This window comes from Belonocnema kinseyi, chromosome 4 (assembly GCF_010883055.1).
Source record: "Belonocnema kinseyi isolate 2016_QV_RU_SX_M_011 chromosome 4, B_treatae_v1, whole genome shotgun sequence".
In the NCBI taxonomy this organism is placed as follows: Eukaryota; Metazoa; Arthropoda; class Insecta; order Hymenoptera; family Cynipidae; genus Belonocnema; species Belonocnema kinseyi.
This window is the reverse complement of record NC_046660.1, coordinates 135,122,919-135,140,021: the sequence shown is the minus strand read 5'-3', so window position 1 is coordinate 135,140,021 and position 17,103 is coordinate 135,122,919. Positions and strand designations below refer to the sequence as shown.

Sequence of the window (17,103 nt, the reverse complement as noted above, 5' to 3'; positions counted from 1 at the left end):
CTGTCTTTTGGAAATCTTAAAGGTTTATCCGCAAATAGTTAGGTGCATAGAGAGATTGATGCCGCTTTGGAAAACCAGATTTACTATCTCATCTGGAAAAAAACGTGTGACAACTAACAAGATCACCTTTCAGAAAGGTGTCTTTCAGGGCGACATCATGAGCCAACGCCTCTTTTGCCTTACATTATTGCCACTATCTCTAGCACTTCGCCATTCCGACGGGTACTTGTGCGGCAAACCTGCAGATCGAAAGTACAAGGTCACTCATGTATTTTACATGCTAAAAACAAAGAGCAACTACATCTAGCTATAGGGATTCTCGAACGATATACTAAGGGAATTGGAATGAAATTTGGGATAGACAAATGCGCCAAGGCTTATTTAAAGCGAGGAAAACTTAATGGCATCCGTGAAGATTCTGAGCTCGTTGATAGAAGCGCCATACGACATCTTTGCGCTGGAGAAACTTATACATACCTGGGCGTGCCACAGAGCCGCATTCAGGATGTGACGTCTATAAAGGATACTCTCCGAAGCAGATACAAACGTCTCATCCAACAGATTTGGTCTTCCGAACTGTCGGCGAGGAAAAAAGTATCTGCAACGAACATGCTTGCCGTCCTGGTACTACTCAATTCATTTGGAGTAGTTCCATGGACGAAGAACGAGGTCAGATCTCTTGATATCGGGACAAGAAAGGTTATGCACATGAACAAAAGCATGCACCTTAAGTCTTCTGTTCCGCGACTGCACATCGCACGCCGTCAAGGTGGTCGCGAAATATTGAGTCTTGAATGTCTTCACAACAGGGTTATTCTGGGTACAGCACATGAGTCGCAAATGGAAGAGACCCTCTTCTTAAAATGGTCAGGAATCACGAAGTAGTGGGCAAAGGAGCGTTTCTGTACAAAGCAGCGGAGGAGGCTGCTGAAACACTTGGACTTAACTTCAGTATTAGGGGTGAGCAAAATGCATCAAATCTTATCTATCTCAAGTACTCACTCCTGAAAGCCCGGATTAAGAAAGCACAAGAGAAAACCTTTCGTGAACAGCTCCTCGATAAGAGGATGCACGGTATCTTCCACAGAAATGTGGAGGATCAGTCAACGTCGTGTGAGCTAACGTTTGCTTTCCTTAAATCTCCCGGATTGAAGTCTAGTACGGAGGATTTCATTTTGGCATGTCAAGACGGTGTCATTTCCACCTTAACATACCGTCGCCACATTTTGAACCAAGACATTACCGATGATAGTTGCAGGCCGTGCCATGCACACCCCGAACATTTAGTTCACATACTATCTAGTTGTCCAACTCATGCGGGAACGACCTACATCCAAATGCACAATCCGGCACTGAGAGAGCTTTATTGCCATCTCTATCACTCTTACGGCATTAACCTTAATATCACTCCTCTAAATGCTCCTAGGGAAATCGAGTCAATGTTCGAGAATGGGAAGTGCCGCTTATACTGGAACTTTATATTCTCGACAATTGTTTCTGTTGCACACTCGAGGCCTGACATGGTTCTTCTTGACTTCGAGAAGAGACCATTTTCGTTATCGAATTTTCGGCACCAGCTGACAAAAACATCATAGCCAAGGAGAATGAAAAGAAAGAGAGGTATAGAGACCTTACACGGGAGTTGCAAGATTGTACCCGGAATATTCTGTTAAACTAATCGTCCTTATCATCGGCGCTCTTGGAGGTGCCAAGCATTCACTTGTTAATAGCCTGAAAAGCATCCCTGCGTTTCAACAATCCCACGGTTGTCCTTACGACAAATTTTTGATATATTATATATATTAAAAATTTGTCATAAGGACAACCGTGGGATTTCACCGGGAGCGGGTGCTAATCTGAAAAATTGCATCCGCTCCCAGCGAAATCGCGGTAAAATTTCAGCTACAACCACGTCTCACGACCGTGAGATAGGCAGTTACAGTCTGTAACTTTTCAATTTAAAATATCTTTCATGTTTTGTGAATTTTTTAAACATAATTTTAGGAGTTTTCTTGCAAAACCCAAGAGAAGGGATACTAGAATTTTCATGAATACTACTACCAATAGATGACATTCTTCACAAAATCGACTGTCTAAATTAATTCCGCATGGTAAAGAAAGAAAATCCGTTTTCATAATTAAAAATGATAATATTAAATTAATCCCCCCCCCCCCCCTCAACTTGAATCAACAGTGTGGCATATAAACTTTATAAATTTATGTCTGGATGTATTACACAGTTGAAAATACGGTCTAGCAATCTGTGGCGGTCATATTTTCTTCCAAGTATCTTTCACTTCTCTAACCAGAGGTTAGTACTAGTTAGAACCGAAGGCAAAAAACGCGGTGATGCGCCACGCGGACTGTCATTAGTAGAGTTCTGAGCCAGTTATATTATTTTGAGAATGGTAACGAGAATGAGAATATTACCGAGAATAATACCGAGAAATAAATTCTCTGAGAATTTGTCAGAATTTTAGAATTTATTTTAATCACTAGAAAATTGTATTTTTCGTTAACTTTCAACGATTTTTTAATATTGAAAACGTATCTTAAGTATATAATAAACAACCGGTCTAGTATTTGAAATGAAAAGCACTTTTTCAAGAAAGTATTCTTATTAATCGAGCCAGATGAATCTGAATGCATATTATAGGTTATGTCTGCGCTGAACCTGCAAAACCTCTAACAGTTTTTAGTTGTTATAAATCAAATATATTGATATAAAATATATAATTAAAATCTTATCTTTCTAAAATGTGCAAAAAATGTGCTTTACCTTTTAAGCATGTCATTAAAAGAAAAACATTTAGTTAAAATTTAAATGTAAAATAAATTTTTGAGCGTAAAGCTACGATTGAAATGACATTTGACTAAATAAGTACCAGGATGAGAAATTTTATACTTTATAGATATAAAGTTCACTATTTTATGAAATTATATATTTTTAGTCCAACATTGTTAAATAATTCATAAGCTACTGTTTTGCATAGTTTAAATCCTGAATATGCCCAAGCTAAACGATAATTTAGATTCAACCGTTAGCATAACGTGAACAATAAAAATATTGTTAAAAATCATAAATTCTCTTAAAATCTGTCCTATTCTCGGTTATATAACCTGAACTTAAATTGTCGGGAATTTAAGAACTCTAGTCATGGGTGGAGTCTGGAATCACCATAAGCGAGCGTCAGGTAACTGGCGGCGGGACGCGGTGTCGAACGGGGCTTTGGGTCCCTCGGTGGATTCTATCTCCTCTCGTGTAAGGCCTAGTCACCCGTCCGTACAGGGCCGTCTCGAGTCATATGTTAGAGTAACTTTTCTGTTACAATTTAACCATTTTCAAAAAGTCATTAGCTAAAAATCATATACTATAATTGAACACGACAGAATTTTCTTGTATTATATATTTTAACAGATATTAGCAGGTATTGTCTTTTACCAATCTTAATTCTCTCTTAGTCAATCTCTTTCGACGTTTATTATTTTTGTTTATACTTATATTTTATCAATAGGCTATCTGATAAGGGAATCCTTCTGATTCCGACCGGACATACAGAATTTTAAATGAAATTACCTAGATGAAGTCAAACCGAAAAAGTTTGTTCCTTTAGTAATACCATAGTTGTTTCCCGGACGTAAAAATCTGAGAATACTTGCAATACCAAGATTCTTTTTATATGTATTTTCTCCTATAATTGTAGGTATATATATTTACATATATCTATTTCATATATTTCTATATATGAGCACGTTTCAACAGAAACTGTTATTTTCATTTCATTTGGCTGTTATAGGGAACCCTTTTCTTGAAATACAGGGTACAATGTATGAAAATTAGCAGACAAACTCCTTGAAATAGATGTATGAATTCTTAAATAAAATGCAAACATTTTTAGGTCCAACTTTCGGTTCTTCAAGAAGAGAAACGAGATCTCATTCGTCAAGTGTATGATTTCAACAGATCAACATTTGAGAATGATACTTTCAACAGTTTTCGAAGTCCTTCTTTCTCAGAGGCTCGAGTTTGGCCGCAAGATGCAAAAACGACTACAACGACCAGGGAAATGGGCACATCATGTATAGTCATGACGAGAGATGTTGGTGTCTCTCACCGGCAGGTATTTGAATTTGTTTTTTGTTCTTAACATTTTCCATCAAACAAAAATAACTCTGGGCAGCCTACCTCCAAGATATTAATTTTAAATTATCAATAGAGTATTAAAAATGTATTCCAATTCGCGCAATAGCAAAGAGGTCATGTCATCCTCAGGGTTTTAATTATTCCGATTATACTACTTTTAAAACACATTAATCTAATTTCGCCAAATAATTAAAGGGTGACCTATTTTTTTAGATTCAAACTCGAGATGTGGGTGTTATGACTAGTACCTCCGTTCAGCAATCGTCTCCAAAAGGGTGTTTACTAGGCTCTAATATTGCATTTAACAGTTTTCAAGAGTCACGCCTCGAACATCGTTTACCGTCTATCACTCCGACAAAACTGGAGCGTAGCACAATGAATATTGAGTACATTATTCCTAACTTTTCACAACCGGTTTCAAAATTTTCCGAAACCACTGAAAGCCCCATGGCATTTGAAAATATTCAACCCTTACAAGCCAGAAATAATTATTTAAACAAATCGCTCAATGTGTATCCTGCGCGACAGTTCCGAGATTTTGGTGTTAATACTTATAGACATAACACCAGGCCTCTTCAGCAAAGCATTATAATTCGTGAAGAAATTTTACCCGAAAAAGAAAACGAGCCTAATGTGAGGAGACTAGTGAAAACGAGTTCGAAGGAAACAATGACGCCTTTGAAGATCAAAGACATAATGACAGCAGAGGATATCGTAGTTGCTGTAGAGGCTGCTTTAAGTGCTCATAAGGATTTTCTAAGTAAAGCTAAGGTGTCTAAAGAATCGCAGTGTACTATAGATGTTAAGAATAAACAAATTCAGACATCAGAACTATTTAGATTGCGAAATAGTATTGGATTGACAGCAAAACCCAGAACATGTGAAGTCGGCACTGAGATGAATATGGGTCCTTGTACAAAATCTGTAGCTGCAGGCCCTGATCCCGTCACAATCCCTTCTATTTCCTTGAATTCTATGAACTTACGAAGTAATTCTTTTAACTATGGTTATACCCAGCCGAAACGAATGACAACAAAATCTATTGGTGTACTTGTAAATGACTTAATAAAAACCAATGTGAAGAGTACTGATACTTCCGGCCTAGTACCCAAGAGTCGAGAATTTGGTACGTCACCCCTAAGGAAAAAATTCACTGACGTTTCTGTTGGCGAATCTGTCAAGCCCCATATCACTATTTCTTGTGCAGCAAACTACTGTGACAATTGCAAAGAAACAATCAATAATTTAGCTAAACAGATTAGCAATAATACAGAAAATAACGCAAATAATCCAAATCCAATATCTCGTATTCCAAGACCTTCAAATATCGTCCTCTCCACATCAGATAATAGAAGACAATTTAAAAGACAAGACACGTATATAAAAATACCTACTGCTGTCATTAAATATGACGCAGAATGTAACGACCAGTATGGTGACAACCTGAGGTGAGTCCTTTTTATACAATATTTTCCCAGGTCAGCGAACTTAGCGGCGTCACTGAAGAAAAAAATTACATACATTATATTTTTTGCTTCTTTTACCGAAAAGAAAATTTGTTTACGCTTAGTTTTTGAAAAAATAGGTCTCCGCGATCTTGCCTTTAACTCAGCCGTAACGTCTATAAAATTAAGCGAAATAAAATAATTACATTCTAGCTCCTTTATTTATAATCGTTACAAAAAAGCAAATCCCTCACTTAAATACAAATATGTTAAATAAATTTTGGGTTCGGTATAGAAAATAAATATTGTATAAACTTCCTTTGTTATCACTTATCAATAATACCTTTCGTTTATTAACTTTTCTATTATGATCTCAAATTATTATGCCGATACGCGACGTAGTTTGTGGCCGCGTGCCATGCTTCTTTTTCTGAGGAAAGCTTCTGCTTTCAGCCCCGTATTCTTGATTTTCAGTGCCCGTCCAGCCCGGCTCTCGTCGAAAATTTTGCACCGCTCGATGTGAGCATACACTCTTACATTAACACTCATATACATATCAATAGGCATGAATTCACACATCTCAAGAAAATATAAACGTGCACACTGATTAGAAATATTTCCCAAATTATCAATCAGGATATGCTTGCTTTTTTCTACTTTCAATGGCTCAAAAATCATTGTTTTTTTAATCAACCCTTATTTAAACAATCCAATCATCTTATTTATAAAAAAATGTAATTGTGATCTAAAACTTTACGTAGGTCAAAAGTAATTTTGAAATAGTCATCACAGAATTTAAAATAAGAACTGCTGTCTAAAATTATTGTTTACACCTAATCGTCACAAAAACAAGCCACACAATGTATAAACTGAAAATTCCACTTCGCGAGTAACAAATACTTTTCCATGACAAGCAGAGCGGTAATAAATAGCCTCCACGTATTTAGGACGGACGGTTGTTTCTACCTTCGATGAAGGGGTGGACAATTCTCTTTTCTTGAGTACTCATAGTATTTTTTTCTAATTTTTAATTGATTTTCTTTTTGTTTTAGAGGATATTTGTTTGTTTATTGTTAATTATTTATTATTCTGATTTAACGAATATCAAATTCTATAATTTTATCATAAAGTAGAAGGTTCAAAAGTGATCTATGAATTTTTCCAGAATTTTTTATGCATATTTACCACATTTTCAAGACGTTTGGTGAATTTGACCTCCCCCCCCCCCAGACGGTTATCTGAAGGATAGTTAGCTGTAGGAGTAGATGGGTTTTTGGAAACACTCAAACCCTCTTGAAGTAAGTTAAGGAGGGTTTTTTTGGTGGGCATGTCTTAAAGATGACAATAATTTTCTTATAATTGGCAATTAAGGCACTTGGTCGATTTTTAATATCGAAGGTAGATTGTACCCTCGCTGAATAAGTGTATGATTTTTTGGGAAGCAGCTTAATCGTCGCAAAATATGCGGTAGATGCTTGTCATTGTTCCGCGTGACATAAAGATAGAAATTATTTACATTGATTTCACAACTAAGTGATTTGATCGCTGTTAAAAATCCGAGGTTGTTTTTTCCCTCTCTGAAGGCATGGCTGATTTTTCCCAAGCCCTTGAGCTCTCGTAAAGTAAGTTTATTATGTTAACGGAAATCTTTTTATTTCTCATAGAATTCCGGGTATTCAGATAATTGATGAAACTATACGAATTTAAGGAATTCAGATAATGGAGGGAAAGTCACAAATTCAAGGGGTTTCGCCATTTCAAAAAATTAAACGAATTTGAGAAATTCGGATAACTGAATGAATTCTAAAAAAAGGTATTTAAGTCATTCAGAGAACTCCGTTATTTCACGAAATTTTAAAGACATCAAAATAATGCACGGAATTCGGGAAATTCAGACGAAGTCAAGGAAATTAGATAACACATTATGACGCCTTATGACGCCATTAAAAAAAATGATCTTAAAAAACAACGTAGGGTAGACCCTGATGTCCCCTAAACTTCTGCATGGCTCAAATTAAAAGTTCAATCTAGTACTTCAAGGTCAATCGAGTAAATAAATATTTGCGGCGCTTATTTTGAGCGGTGACAGGTTCTTAGAACGCGCTTGTTTGCTCACTACCTTTTATCACTCTGGCACATGGGACAAAATGGACCAAATTCTAGCTTCGATCCAATTCTCAACAAATTAAAAAAAAAGACAGAATACTTGAAAGAGGGCCTACCAACACATGCAATTGTCATGTACCTGAACAATACGCTTATAACTCTTGGACAGTCGAACCCTAGACCTTCAAACCCTAGACCGTCAAGCCCTACACCGTCAAAACCTAGACCCTCAAATCCTGGACCAAATAACCATAGGACCTTAAATTTTACGGTCTAAGACCCTAGACCAATATATCTTAGACCTTCAAACCATAAACGCATAAACTGTATATTGATAAGCAACCCCCACACAGGTAAACCATACGCTCATAAGCCTTAGGCACTAGAATTCTAGACCACCAAACATAAAATTTTTTAACCCTAGGTGCCTAAATCATAGACCTTGAAACCATAGACGCATAAACCATATATCCACAAACCTTAGTTTCACAAACCTTGCACACCTATACAGTACAATTATAAACCGTATACGAATAAGCCATAGATCCATGAATCTTAGTTTCACAAAACATTGCACACCATTAGTTCAAATTAATTATACACATTATAGATTTTAAAGTTTTCAGTTAATGTTTTAAAACCCAAATTCACAAAACCTAGGTGCTTAAGAGTTTTCATTTGATGAACTTGATGAACTTGGATTTGATGTATGCATATTTCTAAAATTTGTGATCAGAGTTTTTTAGCCTAGAATTTAGATTTTAGAATTTCCGCTTCTACAGTTTCAGAAAGTATCATTTGAGAACCTAGGGTTTGAAAATGTTGGGTTTGGTGGTCTGGGATTCGACTTTCCAGGGTTTGTAAGTGTACTGTATAGGCGTGTAAGGTTTGTGAGACTAATGTTTGTGGATCTATGGTTTATACGTTTATCGTTTAATGTTCTATGTGTTAGGAATATAGGGTTTAAAAATCTTAAGTTTAATGATCTAGGGTTCTAAAACCTGAAGTTGATGAGTGTATTGTTTAAGTGTGTAGAATTTGTTTGTCAAGATACGGTTAATGAGTCTATGGCTTAAAGCAGGCCTGTCCAGAGAGGGAAGTTTGACTCAATCACCATATGTTTGAGTTCTACATCCAGTCTCTCTACTCAGCTTCAGAGGTGGTCGGTTTCTGAAATGAAAGGGAGGTAACCAGTGCTGTAGATACGTAGTATCTCGAAAGGTATTTCAGGGCGACAGAATTCAAAACAAAGTGAAGTAATTTGGAATTTACATAATTAATATATTGGCAGTCTAAGAATGCATAAGTCTTACAAATAGGGAAGATATATGATATTTTTTTAAAGAAAGTTGTAAATAATTCTTCGATTATTCACATAATGGTTAATTGCATAACCCGCTTTTCTGGGAAAAAACTCAGCGAAATTTTCAACTTTACAAGTTTATTGCAATAGAGAATTTTAAGGCCTTATTTATTGAACTATTTAATTCCCCTATAATAAGAAATAAAAGAGGCAATTACATTATCTACACTATATTACTGTATTGCAATAAATTCACATTCAATATATGAACTTTTATAAATATTGAAGGGCAAGTATTTCAACATTTTTTAAATATTAGCTTACACTTTACAAACAAAAAAAATGATCAAAATTATTCGAAATGTGGATCTTGCAACTCACCTATTTAAAGTGATGGCGCTTATGCATTTCATTAATTTTTATTGTAGAGTAAAATATAATAATATACTAACTATTGATATTTGGAAATTGTTGCAATATTGAGGAAATTATATTCCTCTCGTAAAAAGGTATAAATTTTCAAGCTCAGGATATCAGTAAACATTTCTCTTTCGTTCGAGTTGCATTTTAAAGCAATACAATAAAAATATTGCATTTCAAATTGGTCGCCCTAAAGCACCTACTTCAAAACTTATCTACTGTACTGAATTCGACCATGTACGTCACGTGGCACGCGCCACGAACAACTACGAAGCCTTTTAGGCAGCGAGTGGAGGTTTGTGGTGGTGTTAAAGTCCCAAATCGCTTTTTTGCAGTTATAAAGATTCTCAACGCTCAAACATGTGGTGTTTGAGTCGAACTCCCCTCTCTGGACAGGCCTGGTTTAAAGGTAGAAGATATGTTGGTTTAGGGCAGTGGTCGGCAAACTTTTTGCTTAATTTTCAGGTATGGTCAGGCTTCACCCGACTTAATTTTTTCTACTACTTTTCGGTCTATCCATGTACTTTAGTGTGAGTGAGCTTACTCAAGCAAGAGTCTTATCCACAGGCATGTCAAAGTACGGAGAATTTAAAATTAAAAATTTTTTAACTAGCGAATTAAAAATAGCATTATCGGCATCTACGAATTTTTCCGATTCCAATGATATATTACTTGCCTAGAAAAGTTAAAAATTTGTAGGAGTTTAATATCAAGAAACATCAGCTTTACAGTCAACTTAATACTAAATATTTCTCCAATTTTCAACCTTTGTAGACAAATTAAATGTCTTTGCAATCGGAAAAAGACGCACATTCCAAATATATTACTTTCAAGTCACTGATTCCAAAATTACGAAATTTTTAATGTCACATTTTTTTCCCATTTTCTAACAAAGGACCCCTGAGGAAAGGGGTGGTCTGGCCAAGCTCGCTTTGTGGTCGACAAACTTTTTGCTCAGTTTTCAGGAATGGTTAGGCCCGCCCCAACTTATTTTTTTCTACTAATTTTCGGTCTATTCATGGACCTCAGTGTGAGTGAGATTACTCCAGCAGGGGTCATTTGTTTACAGGCATGTTAAAGTAAGAAAGTTTAAAAACTTTTAATTTTTCAGCTAGCGATTTGAAAATATCATAATCAGCATGTACGCATTTTTTTGATTCGAAATTCTTCATAGCTCAGAATTTTGATCTTTTTTTGAGATTTTTTTTGTGCACTATATAAAATTTTTGGGCTCTTACTTTTAAAAAAAAATTAGTTTTCTTGTGGAGGTGCTACCTTACTTAAACGTAGCACTTCCACAACCAAAAATACCAAATAATAAAAATTCAATTACACCCGAATTTTGGGTAAACTTTCAAATAAACAAATGAATTCATTGAAAATAAATTAATTGATGAATTGGAGTAATCAAATTTTCAGTAAAAGAAAAATTTTCATAATAAAGAATACCAATATTAAAAAAGCAGTTGCATTTTGAAACAGATTTATGAATAAAAAGATGAATTTGTAACTAGAATAATAATATTTTTGACCAGAAAATAAATTTTCAACTGGGAAGATTGATTTATAGCAAAAAAGGTGAATTTGAATTTAAAGTGATAAGTTATCAAAAAAATTTGATAATTAAATTTTCAGGTGAGAGGCACAAGAAATAACTATAGATTGTGAGGAAATGAAACACACTAGTAATTAGGTCTTACTCCCCAGCAAATGTTGTGATTTTTAATTTATTTTTTAAAGTTACATATTTTATGAAATTGATTATAATTATTAATCTCTGACTCTTTCAAAATAGTAAGAGATACAAATTCATATAGTTAACACACAGCTTTTTCATTTACGCGTTACACTATTTTGTTTATTTCGTACGTTATTCACGTTCCGAATACTATTTACATTCTCTACCTTAAATTTGCGTTCGAGTTACGGAAAGTACCTTATTTTTTTGACACTTCTTACTGATTTTTCTGAATAACGAGTTACATTAAACTTCGCATTAAGGGCATGTGACACAGCTAAATACCTATATTACCGACCACAGTTTTTCAGTTCACTGAATGGTTTTTTGAACCTAAGAACTTTTTTTATAAATAAAATATCGAGCTGAAACTTTGGGAAATGTATTAGAGTCCAATAAAGTACGTTTAGGTACTGCATTTTGGTAGTAACTTCACTGAAAATTATTTCATCTTTTTTCTGAACCTCAACATTTCTTGAACGTTCGAACTTTTTTTATACATAAAATATCGGCCTCAAACTTTGAGAAATGCAAGAGCCGAAAGAAAACTACGTTTAAGTGTGAAGCTTAATAATAAAAGATGTATAAAAATATATTTCAACAATTAATTCCAACGGCATCAGCCGGTAACGTTGTACACGAAAACACGAAATCTGGCGGCCACTAGACGAGGCTCTAGAGGGTTCGTATTTTCGTGTACAACGTTACCGGCTGATGCCGTTGGAATTGATTGTTGAAATTTTTTTTTTTACATCTTTTATTATTAAGCTTTGTATTTTAACGTAGTTTTCTTTCGGCTCTTGCATTTCTCAAAGTTTGAGACCGATATTTTACGTATAAAAAAAGTTCGAACGTTCAAAAAATGTTGAGGTTCAGAAAAAAGATGAAATAATTTTCAGTGAAGTTCCTACCAAAATGCAGTACCTAAACGTACTTTATTGTACTCTAATACATTTCCCAAAGTTTCAGCTCGATATTTTATTTTCAAAAAAAGTTCTTAGGTTCAAAAAAACATTCAGTGAACTGAAAAACTGTGGTCGGTAATATAGGTATTTAGCTGTGTCACATGCAATTAAACTCACAATGATTCCGTATCTCCTTCATTATTTACAGTAATTCTTTGCATTAATTACACTGATTCGAGAGTGATTTGCCCCTAGACTTCCCTCCCTAATGCCCGCTAGTGTCTCTGGCAGTATTCCTTTCCCCTCATCATCCTTCCGCAGTCTATTTGTCAACATTATCTACAGGGAGCAATCGCCATCTAAAAATGACACCGGCTCCCAGTAGAACCTCGGCAAATCTCACTTATGGCCACGTCTCACGATCGCGAGATGTGTGGTATCTAATAGATATTAGAAATTAAAATAATTAAAATGATCTTTAATTTTGTAGAATATTTAGTTGTTGATTGTAATTCTGGAAATTTTCAATTAAAAATGATACGAAAGGATTCGCGCAAAAGTTAAAAAAATGCATGAATGAAAATAAATGTGAAAAACTACTGGGACTTAAAGTGTCCATATTTTTGGCAATCGCACCCTTAAACTTCTAAAAATCACTGTCAAGGCATTGAATTGAAAATTAAAACATTTTTAAAGATTAAAGAGTGACGTTGTCCTGCAGTTGTCATTACTTTGATTTAAGATAATTCGATTGAGAAGGTTCTGAATTAAATATGTAAATCTTTCAAATATAATTGTAAATTATAAGGGCCTATGAAAAACCCAGAAAAAATGAAGAAAAATAGACAGTTTTTCCGCTATACGTCGCCAAGTGCTCAATTTTGTGAAAACAATTAATCCCCATATGTACTGGAAGGGGACGAACGACGGCAGAGCACGGTCAGTACTAAATGCGAGTTTGATGATAATGTATTTTGCGCCCATCGAAAATCCGTCAAACACTGAGCGCTCAAAATTTGAAATTAATAAAACGTCATTACTATAAAATCTTTTGAAACACCTTGAAACGTTTTAAAGATTTCTAAATTAATTTGGAATTTTTAAAAATAAATCTGTCTAAATTGTTTAAATTCTTTAAAATTCCTTTAAATTATAAAAATAAATTGAAAATTCATTGATATCTTTTTAAACATACTGAAATATTTAAAATCCTTAAAAATCTTTTGAAATTTCTTGAAAATTTTCAAAGCTCTTGAAAATTTCTTGAAATTTTAAAAATACCCTAAAATATTTCAAATCTTTTAAAATCTTTTATTAAATTACTGTAATCAATTGAAAATTCCTTGAAACCTTTTAAAATACTCTCAAGTACTTCGATACCTTCAAAATATATTGAAACACCTTGACACCTTTTACAGATTTATAAAGTACTTTGGAATTTTTAAAAATAATTGCTCAAATTCTTTGAAATTCCTTTAAATTAAAAAATTAAATTGAAAATTCCTTGACGTCTTTTATAACATCCTTAAATATTTAAAGTCCTTTAAAATATGTTAAAATCTGTTAACATTTTTTAAAGCTCTTGATAATTCCTTGAAATTTTAAAAATACCCTGAAATATTTAAAATCCTTTAAAGTCTCATATTACGTTACTGTAATCAATTGAATATTCCTTGGAACTTTTTTAAATACTCTCAAGTATTTCGAGACTTTCGAAATCTTTTGAAACACCTTGAAATTTTTAAAAGCTTCAGATTGAAATTTAGAAAACAGAAAAATTTCAAAACGTTAAATATTTAAATGTTGGTAGATTAGAGTTTTGCAAATGGAATCAATAAAAATTAAAACTTTCTAAATTTTATTTTCAAAAATATTCAACTGTGAAATATGAATAATTTTTAACTCGAAAGGATTCAATTCTTCAACATTTGAATGGTAAATTCAGAAATTTATCTAAAAAAAATGAGTTATCATTAATAAATTGAAAGCGTTCAAAATTTATAATTATGTTTTTCAACAACAACAAGTTATATGAGTTTAGAATTATATACAAAAATCCTTTTAGAATTAGTTGAATGTATGCTCGAGTAATTTCTGTTAACACTTTAATCTAATAGTTTAACTAATCTACAAACATTAAAATTTCTAACATTCTGAAAAGTTTCTGTTTTCTAAATTTTCATTTCGAAATAATTTTATGTAGAGATCGCCCAATTGAAAAACGTACATTCAATGTTTGAACGCTTTCAATTTATTTATGATTATTAATTATTTTATAAATTAAATTTCGAAAGGTTTGAATTTTTATTGATCCCATTTTCAAAACTCTAATCTACAAACATTTCATTATATGACAATTTGAAACTCTCCTCTTTTTTAAATTTCAATCTGAAGCTTTACAAAATTTCAAGAGTTCTCAACAGATTTTTAAGCATATTAAATATTGGAGGATTTTTTAAAAGATGCCAAGGAATTTTAAATTTATTTTTATGGTTTACAGGAATTTCAAAGAATTAAAAACATTTTAGAAGGGTAATTTAAAAAAACTCCAAAGTAATTTAGAAATGCTATAAAAGTTCTAGGTATTTCAAAAGATTTTGAAGGATTTGAAAAATTTGGAAGATTCCAAGGAATTTTCAATTGATTAAAGTAATTTAATATGAAATTGTAAAAATTTGAAATATTTCGGGGTATTTTTAAAATGTCAAGGGAATTTTCAAGAGCTTAAAAAAATTTTAAGAAATTTCAAAAGATTTTTAAGGATTCTAAATAATTGAGGGTGTTTTAAAAGATGTCAAGGAATTTTCAATTTATTTTTCTAATTTCAAGGAATTTCAAAGAATTAAAAAAATGTTTTAAATATTTGACGATATTTAAAAAGATGTCAATGAGTTTTTAATTTATTTATATAATTTGAAGGAATTTAAAAGAATTTAAACAATTTTAGCAGAGTCATTAAAAAAAATTCCAAAGTGCTTTAGAAATCTTTAAAAGCTATCAAGGTGTTTCAAAAGATTTGGAAAGTTTCGAAATACTTTTGAGTATTTTAAAATGTTCCAAGGAATTTTCAATTGATTACAGTAATTTAATATGAGATTTTAAAGGATTTAATATATCTTAGGATATTTTAATAGATTCCACTGAATTTTCCATTGATTTTAATAATTTAGTATAGTATTTTAAAGGATTTGAAATATTTAAGGATTTTTAACTATTTTGTACGAAATTCTTTTTGTTTTCCTTATACATTCTATTTGTATTTCTTTTAAAAAAATTTTTAAATACAAGAACATTAATCTTTTTTGGCGAAAATTTAACTATGATTAAACATTAATTTTTTATATAGAAAATTAGTCTTAGTGGAAAATAAATTTCTTTTATACAAAATTCATGTATTATATTAAAAATGCCTTTTTTAGTATACAATTCAGCTTTTTGGGTGAAAATTTCATATTTTGTCTAAAAATTTAATTATTGTTTTGAAAAAAATTTAAAAACATTTTTTTTTAAATTTAAGTATTTTATTCAAAATTTATTTGTTTTGCAGAAAATTAATTGTTTTTGTTGAAAGTTGAACTATTTCCATTAAAAGATAGTTAACTATTCATTAATATTAATATAATATTTTATAATTAAAATATTAAACCTTTCACCGTACACTTCATTCCAGCACCCATGTACGGTACACAGGTGCAAATTGGGATTTCGCGATTTCAGTCGCTGATTTGAAGATTAAGAAATGTTCAAAACATATCGAAAGACATATGTTTTTGATATGAAATTTTCCGTAGAATACAATTCTGGAATTAAAATTAACCAAAAAATCAATTTTGTTATAAAAAAAATTGTTTTAAACAAAGTATGTTTCATCTTCTTTCAGCATCATCTTTTCTTTAAAAAAATCGTATTTTTTTGAATTTTAATAAAATTCAACGAAACAAAGGCGATTTATTAGCTAAAACATAAAACCATTTATTTCACATAAATTTAGCTCAATACTTAAAAACTACAAGGAAATGCTTATATTTCGGCAAAACGCTCGCATTCAATACATACAGGTGCACGATGGTCGTCACACATTCTGTGCATGCAGTTCGGGCACCTCATGAAGAATTTGAAAACATTTTATCTGTCGGCAAATTAGAATAAAAATTGAACAAATACATATTGTGATGGAATTTCATAGAAATTTTGTGATTATATGTTTTATATATTTTACAAAAATATGTTTCTTACCACAAAGAATATTGCAATTTTTCCACTTTTTTGTTACAACTTCCAGTTTTTATAATATGATAAGAAATTTTTCAAGATTCATGCTCATAAGCTGTTGTGATACGGTAAGAAAGCTTCAAAATGAGCCTAAGAACATTGAAAAATCTTGATCAGTTCGAATGTTATTGAACATTTCATAAAAATTTTAATTTATACTATTTTTGCAATAACTACTTTCAAAATAGACAAATTGGCTTCATCCTAGGCTCACACTGTACAGAATTTGGAGAACAATGAACCCCATGTACGATATGCCGTTGAATTTAATATAAAGTCGGTCAAAATATGCCATATAAAAATCATTAAATTATCTATTCATTTATCAACTTACCTTGATTATCAAATACTCCCACTAAACTTCCATCGTCACTGTCCTCGGAAAAACACTCCTCTTCAGAATCCGACAGAGATGTTACCACATCTTTCACACTTCAGATATTATAAACCCGGAAACTCATTCTAAAACATTATTTATTAAATAATAATTGTAAATTGATTATTATTAGAAATCAATTATGAGAATGCACACAGATTTGAGTAAAATCAAATTTATTTATGGTCGCTATCGATTGCGACAAAATGTTTTCTTTGCAATTTATTTCAATGAATATATATTTAAATCTAATTATTGTAAGAAAAACTAAATTTACTTACTTTTAATAGAAATCTACCAGGTGTATACATATGAAACCGGTATTTTTTCAAGAAAAAAACACATTTATTTCAAGAGAATGATAAAAAATATTTTATTCAAAGTATGCGCCCTC

The 17,103-nt window shown here is 32.2% G+C and overlaps 1 protein-coding gene across 1 annotated transcript in view; it reads left to right on the top strand.

The window, feature by feature from the left end:
- Positions 1–17,103, top strand: part of LOC117171121 — a 259,952-nt gene that overhangs the window by 178,289 nt on the left and 64,560 nt on the right. Inside the window, exons 7-8 of the mRNA XM_033358174.1 lie at positions 3,900–4,121; positions 4,358–5,592. Coding sequence (XP_033214065.1) covers positions 3,900–4,121; positions 4,358–5,592 — 1,457 coding nt within the window. The remainder of the gene's footprint in view (positions 1–3,899; positions 4,122–4,357; positions 5,593–17,103) is intronic.